The sequence below is a fragment of the Haliotis cracherodii genome, unplaced genomic scaffold, assembly GCF_022045235.1.
Source record: "Haliotis cracherodii isolate W230 unplaced genomic scaffold, xgHalCrac1.p SCAF_3, whole genome shotgun sequence".
Taxonomy (NCBI): Eukaryota; Metazoa; Mollusca; class Gastropoda; order Lepetellida; family Haliotidae; genus Haliotis; species Haliotis cracherodii.
Genome location: NW_027266286.1, coordinates 71,515,521 through 71,534,961, shown reverse-complemented (window position 1 = coordinate 71,534,961; position 19,441 = coordinate 71,515,521). Strand labels below are relative to the sequence as shown.

The following is a 19,441-nucleotide window of genomic DNA, read 5'->3' as shown; positions in this document are numbered from 1 at the left end:
GGGGTGTTCATTAAAGATTTCCCGTAAACCACTTAGGAATATCATATTTGGTTGAAATTTCACATGTTTAATGATGCCCCATCATAAACACTGGCATCGCCAGTTCAAGTGTGGTCGGACATCTGTGGAAACAGCTGCCATTCCTGGTCGCCCCCATTCAGCCATTGATGAGGACACTATCCATCAAGTGGAGACCGCCATTTTGGCAGACCGACGTATAACTGTTCGCCAGTTAGCACAAGATGTCAAGATCAGTGTAGGGTCTGTGGAAAATATCAACCATGACAATTTGAACATGTATAAGACGATGGATTCGCAGGTTGCTCACACCTTTCCAAAAGCTGGAACGAGTCAATTGCTCATAGGATCTTTTGGGCATGTGCCAAAAAAACAGGCAAACTTTTTTGACAGACTTATAACACAGGATGAAACATGGGTCCATCACTATGGTCCTGGGACTTAAGTTCAGTCGATGCAATGGAAGCATGTGGAGTCACCACCACCCAAAGAAGGCACGTGTCCAACACTCTGCAGGCAAGGTCATGCTCACGGTGTTTTGGGACCAGCACGGAGTAGTGATGATGGATTTCTTGGCAAAGGGTACCACAATTACAGGAGCTTATTATGCTTCACTGCTGCGGAAATTGCGGGACGCTATCAAGCTTAAGAGGCGTGGCATGCTGACGAAGGGTGTCCGTCTCCTGCAAGACAATGCTCACGTACACAACTCTCATGTTGCCCAGACAGAAGCGCGGTCCTGTGGCTATGAAATCTTTCCACATCCTCCTTACTCTCCTGACCTTGCACAATCTGACATCCACCTCCTTCCAACCATGAAGTCATTTTTGAAGGGAAAACGTTTCACAGATGATGAAACACTGATTTCTGAAGTCAAGTCCTGGTCTGAGACGCAAAATGACGGCTTTTACAAGCGAGGTCTCCATAGTTGCATAAAACGATGGGAGAAGTGTGTAACTCTTGGTGGTTCCTATGTGGGAAAAGACTAATACCTATGCCAAGTTTCATTCCACTAGGTCCATCGGACGTGGGTCTGGGGAAATCTTTAATGAACACCCCTCGTAGCTCTGCCCTGCTGGAAAATGTGTTGTTTATGTTGTGCAAAAAATGGAACAACGTGGGGTCTGATCACTTGGTCGATATACCGCAGAGTAGTGACGCCGTGTCCCCGACCTTGACCAACATTTAGAAAGCACATGGGTCAAGTCTCGCATTAAGTCCAATCCCTGTCCATATCATGACGCTAGGTCCCCCCATGGATCCCTTTCCACAACATTTCTGTCAGCGAAATGATCACCTCGACGCCGCCAAATTCTGACTCTTCCGTCTGTATGGAAGACACAAAAAAGATGACACGCCTCCACTCACGATGACGCCAATTGTGATGACCCTGTGCCCACCGAAGTCGTGCTTGTCGATGCCGTGGTTGGAGAACAGGACGACGAGCTGGTCGGCGACATCTGAGGTTGTTGGAACGGAGACGTCGGATCAGAGTGTCCCGGCTAATGTGTCGATTATGTGTTCCTGTGGACTGTCGAGCACTTTCACTTGCAGTTACAGTCCGTTTGACTCCAAATGAGAACGATGAATTGCAAAATAACTCGAAAACCAGAAAAGTGTATGAAACATCAATACGGTACTTGACCATGAATACCCTGTACCCAACAAAATCTGAATTTTGTTTATTTTAAGACCCATGACGGATGAAGTTCTTTAAGAAACTATCATGTAATTTTGTATAGAAATGTATACATGACACGTAGGGGGGACAAACCGTGGAAGGCACAGCGCAAGCACGCATGTACTGCACGCTGCCGCCACCAGCAGTCCAATGTCTCCCGCTTTCCTTCGGGCCTTCATCATTTCCTCCTCCACTTACAGACGAACCAATATGCTTGGTCATTTAACAATTTTGGCATACTCTTCAGCCTGACTTTTTCACTTCTGCTAATCCGAGTTGCCTCTTTCTGTTTTAAACTCCGATTGGAGATCACAAATTGACATATTTGAACATCTGGATGCATTTGATCGCGAATTTTTGGTTCTAATAGGGTGATTAGTTAGCAATTATCAGGCTTATCAACAGAGTTAACTGCCTTATTAACATTTGTGCCACCTTGGAGATCTAACACATTAACTAGCCAATGGTTTCGCAAATGTCTCTCACGTAAGGCAATCTCAGTAAAATCAGATCTTAGTTCTCGCCATTGCCAAACAAAGATCTGAGGACATCCCATTACAGGTCACGTCAGAACGACCTTTCATCCGACCAATCAAAGCGTCGCTTACAAGATCGTGAAAGTGACAGTCGGAATGTGTTTTCTAATCATGCAACCTCGAAAACGTTAACACGGGGTATTCCGAACGACAGTTACGGTCCGTACGACTGATTCCGTCAAAATTATCGTCTATCTCTCGCTTCCGTGGTATAAACATTTGAACAGAGGAGGCATTGCACAGTACGTGGGAAGCAATGACACACAATTTCAACCATATATTAGACATTCCGGAATGTTCGTTTGTTCAGTTTTCAAAATGTTAATCAAGAACTGTGCCAGCATATTTTTCAAGCGTAGTCTGAAATGGAAGTCGCCAAGGTGAGCGACGTAAAACTCGAGAAAGCTGTTTTCTAATTGGCTGATGTCGACTTCTTCCTAGTCATTTCAGTGGTCGGTCAAAGTTCGCGAAAGGTCGTTCTGACGTGACCCCTAATGGGATGTTCTCAGATCTTTGTTTAGCGGCAGAGAGAACTTAGATCTGATTTTAATTAGATTGCACGTAAGGCCACGGTACTCTTGATCAGACCTTGGGCAGCTGCAGTGGAGTTGGTCGCCGAAGATGTCCAGAATTGGGCCGTCCTGGTGATGATATTGGTAACTGCATGGGGGACTGGGTTGGTAAGTCTATCCATGTTAGAGACCAGTGATTCATCTCTAAAGACACGTGTCAGTACTTGGCGACTTATCCGCCTCACGGGACCATGAAAAGAAGTGTATGCTCAAGTTTCAAGGATTTATTGTCCAGAGAACACGATACCAGAACGTTATGGAGGCTACCATCTTTTTTCCTACCAGAACTTGAACCTATGCAAATTGGGAATGGTATGTGGAAAGTCAAAACTAAAAGCGGAACAAAATTAATCTGTAGGAATACTATCCTTCATAACAAAGATAACAATACAATGACGAATCCAATGAGATAGGATTAGTCTACAAAGGTAATGAAGAGCAAATGAGATTAACAGGAGAAAAGCCAATGAAGAACACCCAGGGGTGTAGTGATTGGGCAGGGTGGAATAACACGGAGCTGACCATGGTAATACGAATAATAATCAAGATGTTGTTGTTTGGTTGTTCTGTTTTTTTTACGCCGCACTCAGCAATATTCCAGCTATATGATGGCGGTCTGTAAATAATCGAGTCTGGACCAGACAATCCAGTAATTAATATCATGAGCATCGATCCACGCAATTGGGATCGATGACATTTTTCAACGAAGTCAGCGAGACTGACCACCTAAGCCCGTTAGTCGCCTTTTACGGCAAGCATCGGTCGCTGAAGACCTATTCTACCCCGGCTCTTCACGGGTAGATCAAGATGTCCATTTGTGATTGAAGATGGGCTTGAAGTACACGCAAGGTAGGTAGATACATGTACCTTGGTCTCGGTTCCTTTGGATTTCTATAACTTCTTGGAGTTTCATCTTTTTCCAGTAAAGATGATGGTGTGGATAATTTTGGATTGTAGCCAGGAAAAATAGATTTATGATGAGATGTTCTGAAAGGGCAGATTTAATATTGGAGGTCTTGTTCTCTTATTCTGGTGGCTATGGGATATGAAGCCTCTCCAATGTATGTCTCCGCGGTAGCACGATATCTCATAGACATCCCCGGGGTGGGGGTGGACAGGGACTGACCTTTACCGTTGGAGTGCAAGATAATTTTAAGTGTCCTTTCAGAGGTGAAAGCCACATCTATGTTGGCTGCTTTGGAAAGACATCTGCTGATCTGGTGAATGGTAGGGCCTTGGTTTGGGATGGGTGGGTCTGGTTTTGACTTGGAATCGGGATCTTTCTTGCTTGGTTTCCTGGGGTTTACGAATGTTTTTCTCAAACAGATGATTAGCATATACATTAAGGGCGATAAAGGCGTGTTTAAAATGCTGGATTTCGTCGGTTGAGGGTGGCAAGTATGGCTTGTTTGAACTGTGGATGATGGTTCGACATGTAGTAAACGTGAGTAGGTTTATGATATATGGCAGTGTGGATGTTGTCATGACTAATGTAGAGTTGTATATCGAGGAAGCGTAATTAGCGGTGGATTTCCGTTTCGAAGGTAAACTTGATTTTTTGGTGTTGAAAGTTGAGGGGCTCCAGTAGAGCTTCGTGGTCCTGGTCTGTGTCTAGGATGGTGAGCGCATCAGCTACTTTTCTGTACTTGTCAAGGCAGCTTTTTCAAAATTTATCATAAACAATTCTGTAAGGAATGGGGACAAGCAGATACATGTACATGCCCTTCCAGGTGGGTTCCCCCTTGTCCCAACTCATTTCAGAAACTATGACGAATACTTACCTTCAAAGACGCTCCTCCTTCTTCTTAGCTTTATCTGATATCATCTGCTATATTCTTCTAGTTTTTACAGATAAATCTTGTAATGAAAGCTTGCAGGAAAAAAACATTTACACCATTCTCGCTGACATGGTTGATGCATGTCATCATATCCCAATTGTGTACATCGATGCTCATGATGTCAATCACTGGATTGTCTGGACCAGCTTGATTATTTACAGACTGCCGTTATATAGCTGGACTATTGCAGAGTGTGGCGTTAAACAACTAACAAACAGTGTGCTTTGTCCTGGATGCACATGTGGTGTTCTTAATAGCTAATCTGATGTCCTTCTTGCTTTCATATTGTCATGAAAATTCAGGTACAGTCATCAGACTTGAAATGCAGGTGTGTTCCATGTGGCATATGACATTGCTTGAGGTAAATTGGTGCATTTGGATATGTACAAAGGTGGCCTGTTCTAATTGTACAAACAGCAGTGAAACATCATTTTGAACACCTTTATTATCTTTTTATCCATTTTTTGTTGATGATTTGATTGTACAGACAGTGGGCATGAGAAGTTGTAACTGGAATAATCTGGCAGAGAACTGGTTTGGGCTGGTGAGGCTGGAACTGAATCTTCATCAGACTGGAAAGATCAGTGAGTTGCTGCTGACACTGCTGCAATCCCTGTCAGACATTCAGTAATACATAGATGAGCGTGATAGTTAGCTTTGTTCGTTTGTAGTTTTACGCCCCACTCAGCAATATTCCAGCTATATGACGTCAGTCTGTAAATAATCAAGTCTGTACCAGACAATCCAGTGATTGACATCATGAGCATCGATCTACACAATTTGGATTCGATGACATGCATCAACTGAGTCACTGAGCCAGACTACCCAAACCCAGTAGTAGCCTCTTATGGCATGCATGGGTTGCTGAAGATCAATTCAAACCAGGATCTTCATGGGTCACATGATAGTGAACATCTAAGCGTGGGTGATTTGGGTTTAACGCCGCTTTTAACAGTATTCCAGTTATACTGCGGCGTGTCAGCTGAATGTGGGAGGAAAGCCCAAAGTGATGCAAATCTGAGAAGTTTACCACTTTAGTGAAATCCACAAGCACGGGAATGATGCTGACAAACCAAGAAACATAAGCAGGGCGAACCGGGATTCGAACCCATAATCATAGGTTTCTGGCGTGCCCATGGGACGCAACTCAGCACAGTGAATCGCGGCACCTTAAACGACTGGACCACCTGTGCCCCCGAGCATCGAAGATTCTACAGATAGCTAGGTGTCTGTGATCCCACAACATGTGTTTTACTTCGCAAGGAAAAAGTTGTCTTTCTTTTTTATAGAAATTTCATAAGTGTTTAAAGCATGATCATATATTTCGTTGATGTAACATTCCTGAATCAATAACCTAATATTGATCTACAGATAATACCGCTGTACCTCTGTTAGCACTTCTTTGACTGTTGGATCCCTCTTTGCTCTTTGTTTCATTACCTGAAATATGACACAAGTAGTAGCCATGGTGAAAGGATCAAATAGCATCATGGCACTGTAGCTCACATGTTGGCCTACCTTCAAAATACAGTACCACAAACTTTTCAAATATGTCACAATACCTAATCAAGTAATTTGTAGTAGTTTGTTGCCAGTGGAGTGTGCATAAGCCCCTCTCAGTGATACATCATCTCTACATGCAATGTCATTGAATAAGCCAAGCGATGTTGAGAGTTTTGAATGTTTGTTTACTAAATATAGTCTCCGGCGGCATATGTTATACCAAACGCTATTTTAAGAAATCACTTATATTTTCAACATTTTTTTAAATTCCTATAATCAGGAGATAAACATACTGTGTTTTCAATGTAGAGCTATGTTTACCCCGCTAAATTGTGAGGTTTCAAATGTTAAATTTAGCACGGTTAAATCTATAGGTAACCTAGATCTACATTGAAAACACAGTATGTTTATCTCCATTCAACCATGACTAAATAAAAAGCAAACTCTTTGGTGTTAGCAAATATATTGAGTGAAGCGGTATGGGTTGAGTCCAGTCTTTTGAGTGGGGTGTCGATCTGAATAACGAAATCACCGACAACAACCCGTAAACATAATATGGCGCTGTATATACTCAAGCAGTGTGTTTACACTGTAATACTTCACTCGAACATATGACAAGGCATTGAAAGCATATAAGCACGCCAACTTGGTGAGCTAACATGATGTAGGCATCCCTAAAGAAAACAAAGCAAGCTTTCTTCACTGCGCGTAACGATTATGACGTCATATCGCTCATTGTTACGCAAAAGATATGACGTCACAGTCGTATATAGAGAAGCGCCAAATTCCAAGCTCTCTGTTGTCTCCAAACGTAAATACATTCTTTCTAGATTTCTAACATGTTTTGTGCATTAATTGTATCGCCACACATCCTTTGAATATTGTAGTAACCGCCAGTGTGTATTTTGTAACCTGTAATTGTAGATATAATTATATTAATATGCCTACCGACAATGACTGAAAAAAGTACTATTTTATGAATATTAGCTTCCACGGGGATGCGGCCGTCAAACCAGCTGTTTCAATCAGAGGGGATTTATTGTGATTTAATAGCCTCTGATTGACCAATCAATCGAGTTATTTCCAAATTCATGGTAGAATGTCATATTAAAGCTTCTGTCACCATTCAAACATTTTCTACATAGATATTTGGAGCAAACTGTCAAATCTAAAATGATTCCCTGATTCAGCAGTATTCTTAATCTGAAATAATTAATGTAATTGTTTGTTTCTTTTCGCACCAAATTTCACCTTTGAGGCTTAAATGCCTCCTCATATTACCACAATTTTTTGTCCTATTACTTCATAAAAGATAAACTTTCCATTTTGAATCCTTTCATAAAACAAAACACCATCTGAGAAAACAAGCTAAAACAGAATCAGCCTCCCTAATTGCTGATGAACTTGACCTTTGACTTAACTAGGACATGAGAAGCTATCAAACACACAAATACACTCACAACGCTGTCTTCTGCTGAGAATCCTATCAACTTCGTCAGGACCTGAAATCAAGAGTGATCTTTTGCAAACACAGATGCAGTTTTCAACAAGTGCACATGCAGATATTGTTGTCAAGATTTACAAACACTGTTTTGGAGGTCAACACAGAGGACATTTTCCACTTATACTGTTCGAGTTCTCTAAATACAGGGCAGTGTTACAAATGATGTTCAAGGTCTATAATAGAAGGCAGTTTTGCTTATGCTGTGTGAGTGTCAAAGTAAAAAGCTAGTTTGACTTCTGTTCCTCAAGTTATGAAAATGGTCAAAATGGAGGACAGTTTTACGTATGCTGTTCATTGCATCGACACAGAGGTCAACAGGTCCATATACATAATAATCAGTGTTCCCGCTGGCTTTTGAAACATACAGTTCTAGTGGACTGGCAGCTCTAATAATTACCATGCAGTCCCCGCCAAATTTTTGCCGGTCCAAAATTTCAACAAATAAAAAAATGTTTGAAAATTACCTGGTTTTAATTCTTTCAACAATATGTTCAGTGCAAAGATGTCATCTCTGAAGTAACTTAATTAGATCTATACATCATTCACATTAACTTCAGTCGAAATTTTCTCCTCCTTTTTTTTAATATTTCAAGATGAAGTCAGTACAAATGGATATTTAACCTCGAAGCTAAGCGAAATGTTATTTCCTTGCAATAAAAATAGACAAGGGGAAACCCTGATAGTAACAGACAAGCTGACTTCATTCGAAAAATGTACTTACATGAATATCGCCAATGTTTTGTTCAACAACAAAGATTTATATGGTACTTTATTTGCCGGTACAAAGGGACTGGCAGTCACCTGAATTACCGATCCAAGCCTAATTTTACCGGTAAAAAAATGCTAATTACCGGTAAACGGGAACACTGAATAATGAAGGTAGTTTTACTTGTTCAATTAGTCGATGTAGATGGCAGTATATACTATCACTGTTCGAGAGGTCAACACAGAGTGCAATTTACTTATGTTAAACGAAAGGTCAACATTCAGGATAGGTGGGCTAACTCATTCTGTTAAAGTGGTTGCTATAGAGGGTTGATTTTGAGGTTTTACTCACGCTGTTTGCGAGGTCAACATTGAGGGCTGCTGTACCATCGTTGACCTTGCAGGAGAGACTCCAGGTCTTGCCCTGGCAGCTGGTCAACTTGCTTGTCAAGGTGGAGATATAACCCTGGAACCATGACACCAACACCTCATGTCACAACTACTCTCACACTTTCACTTGACATTTATAAAGCATTTACATTCTTCAGGACTCGCCCACACGTCTTACTTTCACAGCCTTCACCCCAAACATGACAAATATTGGGTAAACTCTTACAAGAGAATGAAAGAATGGCAATATATACGGCAACATTCCAGATACATCACAGTGGCCTGTAGCGAGTGAGTGAGTATGGTTTTACGCCGCTTTTAGCAATATTCCAGCAATATCATGGCGGGGAACACCAGAAATGGGCTTCACACATTGTACCCATGTCGGGAATTGAACCCAGGTCTTCGGCGTGACGAGCGAACGCTTTGACCACTAGGCTACCCGACCGCCCCTACAGTGGCCTGTAAATAATCAAATTATGGCCAGAGAAACTGTTTTGATAGAATTGGCAATGATCCACTCAGCTGGGGCAGGATGACACACGACCCTTACAAGTAGCTCCCAGAGACAAGCTTGGGGTGCTGGAAACCTATTCCACCTGCAAATCTTTGATATATTTACATTATGTACCTTGATTACAAACTCCTTGGTTTCCGTGACTGGTATTGTACTGAGGATCTCTGAAAGATACATGAAGTTTCCCTCTACAGGAGGAGCTGATTGGCTCGGACTTGATCCCCCTCCGAGGAATCTATCCATCCTAGACTGTCCATGGTTCCTTGAGGCACTTCTACTTCCCTGATTTGATTGGACAGGAGTGGCCGAACCAACCGTTTTCATATTTGTCAGATTGGAAAATGGATGGATTACAGCTTTGGGAACATCAGTCTTATTACACACCTGGCCATCTTCAGGACAGGGCTTCACCTTGTGCTTAGTGTACATGATCTCTGAGTTTTTCTGTTCGTCTTCAGCAGGGCTGTCAAATCTCATCCTCTTTGCCTGTACACCGGTGAATGAGTTCAAAGTCTTACTTGCATCAACATCACAAACATCAAAATCAAAATCTTCCTCGAAGTCCTCATCAGCAACATATGCCGACCCTGATTTTCTATCATTATTGGGTCTTGTAGGTCTGTTTTGTGCAGTAATGATTCCTAACCCAACCTGTCCTGCTTCAAGTCTCTCTCTAAGCTCATTCTTCCCTCTCTGGTGGTCTATTCCTGTCGAACTAGAAACAGTTTGCTTTCTGTTTTGTAAGATGCTCTGATTGGGTCTGTCTGCATCCATCTTCCTGTCTTGGTCAACTCCACTAGTCGTCATTGTTCTTGAATGTTGACTTACTGGTTCCTGTTTAACCTCTTGCTTAACTGTCCGCGAAAAGGATGTCTGTATGTCAAAGTCATCATCAAAGTCGTCCATAAACACATCCTCCCCAATGCCCATGTGATCAGTCTGATTGGTTGGCCTCCCAGCTGACGTCTGCTGTTGGCTGGGAGGCTCGGTCTTTATATGATGCGCTGGCTGATGTCCTCCCGTGGTCGTCTGTGCTGTTCCCTCGTCTTCCATGTCAGCCATGAGAGCATCGTAGTCAAAGTCATCCCCCCACTGAAATATCACAGTGGTAGTGAATGCATGATGTTTTACTAAGGATAGATGTATGATTCAAAACATGTCCTTGTCAGGAAAATTGGAAGAAATCATTATTTGGTTGAAAATAGGGAATTCATAAAAGTTTTAATTTTTAATTAAGCCATCGAAAAACATCTTTCCAAACCTTCTGACAAACACTCCGAGTGTGTCAGAAAGTCTGACATGTTTTTGGACAGCAAATAGGAGCCAAAACATTATGAATGCGCCCTTACATAAATAACAGAAAAGTAAACGTAACCTTTTTTCATAAGGTTAATAAAATGTGAAATACTGGTCCATTAACTTCTTTTTGAAGTGTGTGTGCAAATGAACACCACAGGCTACAAACTCACTTAACCTGGAATCCTCAAAATGCAGCAGATACTCTAATGATGCTATACTTCAAGCTATACTGTTGGTCAAACATCAGAGAACTTACATCATCAGGATCAGCCATTTCCCTTTTCACACTGGACTGATGCGCGGTGGGGTTTCCTGGATTCAAAACAACAACAAATAACAAGAGACTTTCGAAACAACAAATAACAAGAGACTTTCGAAACCACAAATGCCAAAGATCAAGACACTACCATTGAAATGTGCTCTGCAAATACAAATGACATCACACATCACAACAATAAATGGGTGGATCAGCAACTACGGGTTTAATGTCACTCACTCATTAAATGCTATGTCAGCAAAATGTTTGGAAAAAAACAAACCGTAAATAACTTTGCTAATATATAAATAAATATGGATATGTTGCTGACATCACAAGGATTCAGGGATATGGAATTTGTCCAATGATCAGATGATCCTGCAAAGAGACACAATTCTGCCTCCCACAGAATACATGATTGAACCTAGTTTTGATGCACATTTTCAGCCACAACAGACCTTAGTTTAGAATAGAAGATGATACAAAGCTATCCCAAGTCATAATGGAACTAAAGTTTAACAGTTTTAAGAATGATAAATTACTAAGAAGACATTTCAAAATAAATTTTCAACATTTGCAGATATTTATCTAATTCTAGTTTCTACCTTCTGAGTGTGCCACATAACAAAGACGACAGGCAAGTTTAAATATACGATATACATAAGTAGACTATCTAAACGCAAAATGTGAATAAGGTATTGATTCCTTGATTGATTGAATGACTAAGGCCACACTCAGCAATATTGAAGTTTTATGGAGGCGGTCTGTAAATAATCGAGTCTGGACCAGACACCCCAGTGATTGACATGAGTATCAATCTACACAATTGGGACACAATTGGGACACAATGAGCCTGAGTCTGACTACCTGATCCTGTTAGTCGCCACTTACGACAAGCATGGGTTGCAGAAGACCAATTCTAGGTAAGGTTAAAGGAATCAATTTCGACAAACACTACTCATAAATGTATTTTTTAAAACTTATACTATAATACAGTCTTACCCTGTCTGCCCACTGACATATTTCTGGTTGGATTGTACTGCTGTGTACTCTGCTGTGCTGCCTCTCTCTTGATAGTCTCTTGCTTAAACCCTGGAGCTGATCGAGATGTTGTCCCAGGGTGATGCATGTGTGCCACGCCTTTCTTGTCCTCCCCTTTACTTAGCATACGTCCAGAAAACTCTTGTTTCTCGCTTTTCCCCTCACTGGTCTGCCCAGCCTGCCTGTGAAGCAAAGCCAGCTATGACAGACAGCACAGAGAGATACATCTTGGCTTGCTCCGAAGTCTAAGGAACTGTGAAGATCCGGGTTAGAATAGGTCTAACTAACGGGATCGGGTGGTCAGGCTCGGTGACTTGGTTGATACATGTCATTTATCCCACTTGAGTGGATCAATGCTCATGATGTCAATCACTGGATTATCTGGTCCAGACTTGATTATTTCGTACCGCTGTCATATAGCTGGAATATTGCTGAATGCAACATTAAACACCAAAAAAACAGAAGTTGAAGTCTGGCTCCAACTCTGCTTTCTACAAAATTTTAACAAACTATGAAAAGACATTTTTATTCTTTAGTATGCAATGCAATTTTCTTGAGAAACTTCAAGACTTTGCCCTCACAGCAACTCACATCCAACACAAAGGCTACGTACATCGCTGCAGCCAGCACTGCCTCAGGGGTGTGGGTCTCCACCAGACTGTCTACCTCTCCCCCCAGGATCTGGACATTCTCCGGCCCCAGCATCAGCATCCCGTGGCGACACAACACTTGGCCCTTGACCAGCATCTGGAAACAGGTGAGGTCAGGTAAAATGGGGATTAACGTCACGTACAAGATTACAGCACTTATAGAGCAACGTGCACGCACATTTTTTTGTGTGTGTGTGGCTGTTTGTACTAGTCAGGACTAATTCCGATTTCATAGCGCTAGCCCATCGAGATACCATATATGACCACGGTCTGTAAATCGAGTCTGGACTAGACAATCCAGTGATCGACATCATGAGCATCGATCCATGCAATTGGGATATCATGACATGCATCAACCAAGTCGGCAAGCCTGACTACCTGATCCGATTAGTCGCCTCTCACGGCAAGCATGGGTTGCTGAAGACCTGGATCGAGAGAGTGAATCATGTAGTCAGCAACATTCCAGCAATATCATTGCAGGCTTTATATAACTGAGTCTGGACCAGGCAAACATGGGAATGAAAGCATTAGCGACAATAAATGCCATCAGGGTACAATGACACACAAGCAGCCACATCACAAAGCCTGACCACCCATCTCTATTTTAGTCAGCTCTTGTATTGTGAAGGGCATTGCCATGATAATGAGACATACCAGAACTATCCCTTCAACCGTACCTTAGTCCCCGGAGTGATGAAGGGTGTGAGTGCTGCAACAGGCTTGTACTCCATCCCCTTGACATCGGACACTCCATCGGTCAGTTTGAGAACTATCATGCGCGTTGGCTTGGGCTCCCACTGAAACACAGATCATCACCAGGTCAGAGATGTAATGACATTATCAACTGAGATTTATCTGAGCTTGCTCAGAGACGGATATGTTTGCACCCAAGTCTGCAGCAAATGTCAGTACAAATTCCCAAGTGGAAAGAAAAATGTCCCAGTTAAAACTAATGTTATTGTATTGTGGAGGGGACTTGTATCTCATTAATAATTTGACCAACAGAGGAAGAATGGTTACTTTCACATTTTTGCACTGAATTTTAAGTCAAAGAACCTCTGAATTGATGAAAATAGGCACTAGAAATAATAACAATTACAATAATAACAACAATAATAATAATAATGAGTTGAAAAATATTTCAGTTATACATGTACCAAAATTGTCTCATTTATTCCATGTGTCTCAGTTCTACAAAGTATGTATTTTTTAGAGTAAAAATATCATTTATACTTATCCTGACGCATACTTATTGCTTATCTCTCTCTCTTCCGAATAGGTAGTGGAAACGTCCTGTGCTGTTCCCAAAGAATAGAGAAAACAGCTCACCCAAACGCACAAAGCCTGACCACCCATCTCTATTTTAGTCAGCTCTTGTATTGTGAAGGGCATTTGCCATGATAATGAGATATAACAGCACTATCCCTTCAACCGTACCTTAGTCCACGGAGACTGGTGTATGCGGAGTCTGTATATACACCATAGTTCCAAATATGAAGACAATCCAGTGTTTAGTTCTTGAGATATCGCGGCAACAAACAGGTGGGACGTATGGACGTATGTACGTACGTTCGGACGTACAGACGTACGTACGGATGGTCGTGAATACTATATCCCCCGCTTCGTGCTTTCGCGCGGCGGGGAACATAAATATTTCAGTTATACATGTACCAAAATTGTCTCATTTATTCCATGTGTCTCAGTTCTACAAAGTAATGACTTTTTGCCTAGCCATAGGCATTTTCTAGCCATAGGCACTTAATTTGAAATCCTAGCTAAAAGCCCAAAAGTTTAAAACTTGATTTTCACTGTCTCAATTTGTCTGTTTAAGCCAGTAGCATGAAGCATATACTTGTCTATGTGATCAGAAGCATGAGACTCACTGCTGGCTGTCTGGTGTCCTCCCCCGATACTTGTGCATTAGGGTTTTCTGTACCCTTTATCTTCTGGCCCTGGGAGTAGAAGGAACTCCCTACATTCACTGCTGAATCAATCTACAAACAAAACAAAACGAGACAGTAATTACATGCTGTAACTAGCTGTACTCAGCAATATTGCACTTGCTCAAAACATGAATAATCAAATTTGGGTCAAGAGAACCAGTGGTTGATTGCATGAGCAACGACCATCACAATCAGTCAGGGAATATATTGCATAGCTTCGACCTTTCCAAAATTCAAAGAGTACTTTGTTTCGGACACAAAAGCCTAACCACAGGAATCATCTACAGTACAAAAACTCAGATGACAATTTCAGTGCCCAGTTTCTATTTCAACTACAGCAAACTCAATTACCTCTTTACCGGTGTCTGTAGGAAGTTGGTCCTTGTGTATCATTTTCAAAGATTGCCATATTATTTGCATGGATTAAGAAAGAAATCCTTTTTCTTCTTAGTATTTACAAAACCTTAGGGAATTTTGCCAGCTGTAACATTGTAAGCCACTGGATCCTCAATTTGGTTGGCCCCTAACCCAGGCATGGTTTACTGGGCACATTCCGCCACAGGAAGAAAGTCATAAAAATATTCATCAACATTTGTTTGATTCTGGGATAATTCACATTGAGTCAGTGCAATATAGAGGCAAACAGGCTTTCAGTTCAAGGTTGTGGGTATAATGAAGGTCAGCAAAACTGTTGACGAGGCCAGTGCGTGTTATTTCGTGAAGGTTGTCTGAAAGATTTCAGTTGGCTTGAACTTAACAAAAGCATTCACGTCATGTACTGCAAGTCCAGAATTGGCTGGAACAACAGAGTTGGTGAAGGGCAGCTGTAATTCGGGCAACTAATGTCACAGAGTCACAAAGAGCCAGGCATAGACATTGTAGTGATGTAACTTTATTAAAAGATGCACCTAAAATATCTCTGCATAGTGCTTTTGGCACTCAGATGACAAAATCTGATAAAAAAACAAAACAAAAAACAAACACTGCATGCACCATGTAAGAATTGCCAAAGAGGAGTTGCCTTTCACAAAGTTCAAACTGTCACTCAATCAACTTCTGATTAGCATTCATATTCTTAACTTATTGGTTATTATTTTACAGGTTTTTATCTGAAAAACATCATTAATGTACAGATAAATCTCACTACTTATAAAACCAGTTGGCTCCAAAGGTTTTTAACTCAGGAGCCAAAAGGCTCCCAGGGACTGAGGTTGATAATGGCAACACTGGTGTCTACTGAAGTAAGTAGTCACTACAATCTGTACGGATTTAAAAGAGCATTTGGCTAAAGTTTTACAAAGTTCTGACAGTATTTTTCTAAACCAAATATTAAAGAGGTGATGCTTACTCTATAGAAGTGGAAGACAAGAAACACACCATAAAAACAAAAACGATCCATTGATATGCATTATCTTCCTCACCAAATCTTTGATGGATGTCCCCCATTTAAGGTACTACCATCTGTTTTCATGCTCTTTGGGCAGCCAAAATTACCATTAATCCATCATCTCCTAGTGTTACGTACTTGTAATGCAAATATGCCGCTGATCTCGATCTTCCGTGCCTCCAGCAGCTCCAAAGGGAGACAACCCATCTTCAACTCACGTAAGTCCGACATGAGCCACTGTTCGTACACCTGGTTCTTCAGAGACTGTAGACTTACATCCGATCCCTGTCAGATATATATGTACTAGTTAGTATTCTTGAACAAAGGATGGTGTACATTACATTGTCTCTGCAATCTAATGAGTTGTTATTGAATTGTAAGCAAACATGGTACATGTTAATTTCTAATTAATATAATACATAATATTGAAGACTCCAGATCAGAACAAGTTTACTTTTGTAATGTGGGTTTTATGGCCTATTTACAAGTAGGTTTATTTGTTTTCATATGGTATTTTGGTTTACATTTGAAAATGTTTGATTGAAATATTATTTTGGACATATTAAACAGCAGTCAGCAAAACAACATGGTCATTTTGGGAGTATACCTGAAAATGAAAGGTTAAATTTAAATTCATATTTCAATTCTAACATATCATTCTCCAACATATCAAGGGAATTATACTTTCCAAAAAGGAAATACATGTACATGGAAGGCTCCTTACCATAATAATGAGGTGATGGAGAATGTTTATCATGTTTATGTTCACAAAATTCTTTCATGTGATGAATGTCATATAGTTTCCTGAAAACAATCAAGCATGTGCAACTTTGCTCCCATAATTTATCAAAGCTGACCAATGTCTGCTGTATATTAAGGTTGTTTGTGGACAACTGAAGCTGATATCTTGGTTTGTCTGCTAATTTCACAAAAAAAAGTCGGGTAGGCCAGGCATTGATTTTCCACACCCCTTTGCTGACATAACATATGTATCCAAATATATGCGATGCAAGGGTGTCCCGCATTTCAGACAGTTGTTCTGGAAGCCTGAATGCTTGTCATCCACAATGTAACACAAAATACTTTTGTGCCATCAAACATGTAAAAAGTTGACAAAATATCAAGTGTCTAATGACATTTGTCTTGAGCAAGATCACTTGGTTTAGGCAGGTGATAGTTTTACGCGATAGAACATATATGTGTGAATATTCCTATAGGACAGTTACCAATGGTTACAGGTTTCAGTGTGATAGGAACAGAAACCTGCACACAAAACATGGTATGTACCTGCAAAGGAACAAATGTTGGTAATAGAAGTTTCACTGAAATTCATATACATCAGGAGCTAAATCTTGTCTACACCTATGCATAATACATACCAAAAGATGAGCCCCACTGCCACATCTTAACCTATACATGTACAAACACAACAAAGGACAGTAGACCTATTTGATGGCCATTGCTTACAGGATTTTCTTCTTGAATCCATTCCAGACATGCTTCCAGCCAGTCCTCCGGTACTGTGACACAGTAGGAAGTCTTCAGCCACGTCTTCAGGGCACCCACGTGGTTCATCATCATCACATGATCTGTTGCAGGTCTGCTGCTCTTCAAATCAATAGGATTGATTGAGATTGAGTATGGTTTTATGCCGCTCTAAGCAATATTCCAGCAATATTATGACTGGGACACCAGAAATGGGCTTCACACATTGTACCAATGTGGGGAATCGAACCCGGGCCTTTGGCGTGATGAGCAAACGCTTTAACCACTTGGCTACTCCACCGCCCCCAAACCAACAGAAAAGGGTGGTAATAACCTTTACTCAAAGATTCGTCTAGGCTTTTCCAGAGCTCAATATTCAGCTCCCAATCTGCAGCAAATATTGGTAAAAATTCCCAAATTAAAATAGGATAAGTCCCTGCACGTCATAGCTTTGCAAATATGACTTAGTTTGACATTATTGATTTCAATGAAATAAAAATATAAATCAAATTTTGGATAAAAACAATGTTTCCTCACAATTTGCACTACAGGCACAAAGTACAAAATCCAAGATATATCTCCGTAACTTAATACACTGAGATTAATACAGCTGATTCAGCCATTGTGTCGACTTCTCCTCAACTAAAGCAGTTCAGTGTATCAATACTAAAAAAAATCCATAGTCCCTGTCAGAGAAATTCTGAGTTATTTAAATATTTTCATTATCAAATATCCTGAAAAAAACATGTGCCACTTGTGTCATTTAGAATTTGAATATTGGGTAAAGTGAGGTGAAATGGGGTTTAACATCACGTTCAATATTTGTCTTAAATGTATGTCATGCTGAGCATGTACACTGAGATCATGCTTCATATATAACACATAAACCCAACACAGACACATTACACTGACTCGAAGATAACATCATCAGTTGCTTTGTCGTTTAACACCCCACTCAGCAATATTCCAGCTTTATGATGATGGTTTGTAATCAGTGGTCTGGACCAGACAACCCAGTGATTGACATCATGAGCATTGATCTACGCAGTTGGGATATGATAACAGGCATCATCCAAGTCAGCAAGCCTGACTACTCGCTTCCATCAGTCGCCTCTAACAACAAGCATAGTCGCCTCATGAAAAGCATGGGTTGCTGAAGACCAATCCTCACTCGGATCTTCACAAGTCACATTATCTATAGAATTGCTGATAAAATTATGAGATTAAAAAAAACCCTGCTAAGTTTAAGATTAAACCTAAAGCTGTTACTGTTGACTATTAATATTTCAGAAATTATGATCCCATTTGTTAATGTATTCATTTAATAAGTGAAGTGACAATTTAAAATAATGATCATAAGATCTAGATATGATGTTCTTTTATCAATGATTGAAATATTGAGTGTCAAGATTAAACATAATCTTCAATTTAAATTATTTTAGTCGTTTTTTTTCCACTGTGCCGTTTCCGCCAAGGTGCGGCCGTTTTGGAAAGTGACGTTTTAGCCAGCACCTGATCACTGTGTTTCTAAACGCTGAGTAAATTTCAACTTGTTTAAAATTATAGATACAAGCTATTCTGAATCGTTAAATGCAGTGGCACAATTTGCCAGTGTGGACATGTCTCGGTGGGTAATAAAACTTCCAAATGATTAACTGAAGATTGTTTGCAAAGGACAACATAGTCTACACCCACACTCGTTGAACGAGACGCATATGGGTATAATAGCATGCAATGTTTCTGTCTAAATGTATACTTAAGTGTAATTTCATTGCGTAATACTCAAATTGCAGAAAACATCATATAGATACAACGACTGCCAGGAAACTGGTCATACCCTCCTGAAAGCGTTTTAACTTAGAGCTCTTCTTCGACGTTGATGTAAACACAATCTCAACTTCCGTGCATTCGCGCCACAAGAGAGAATTTGTGATGGTGTGTACTCCCTTTTTCTTCCAACAAAATACATATTATCAATAATCGATACATAGTTAAAATGTACTATATACTGACCATATATTAAATTTTTACATTCAATGAAACGCACATACTTTAGAAAAACAAGTTTTGGAATACTCTATCGTGTTAGATAAATCTGGGCAAATGATTACTCCCT

The 19,441-nt window shown here is 40.5% G+C and overlaps 1 protein-coding gene across 3 annotated transcripts; it reads right to left on the bottom strand.

The window, feature by feature from the left end:
• Nucleotides 1-5,090: 5,090 nt before the first annotated feature.
• Nucleotides 5,091-19,423, bottom strand: LOC139474440 (recQ-mediated genome instability protein 1-like). 3 transcript variants are annotated; one of them, XM_071257461.1, is made up of 13 exons: nt 19,339-19,423; nt 17,308-17,448; nt 15,979-16,125; nt 14,394-14,504; nt 13,188-13,307; nt 12,474-12,607; nt 11,822-12,042; nt 10,820-10,875; nt 9,379-10,356; nt 8,710-8,823; nt 7,609-7,650; nt 6,032-6,085; nt 5,091-5,258 (listed from the first exon to the last, which is right to left on the bottom strand). In XM_071257461.1, exons 1-13 carry the CDS (start codon nt 19,339-19,341, stop codon nt 5,091-5,093), a joined length of 2,289 nt encoding a protein of 762 aa, XP_071113562.1. In that variant the 5' UTR covers nt 19,342-19,423. The 3 variants fall into 3 exon arrangements, with proteins under 3 accessions (XP_071113562.1, XP_071113563.1, XP_071113564.1); XM_071257462.1 differs by lacking the exon at nt 19,339-19,423 and adding an exon at nt 19,163-19,236; XM_071257463.1 differs by lacking the exon at nt 19,339-19,423 and adding an exon at nt 19,163-19,228 and having other exon boundaries at nt 17,308-17,443.
• Nucleotides 19,424-19,441: the final 18 nt, after the last annotated feature.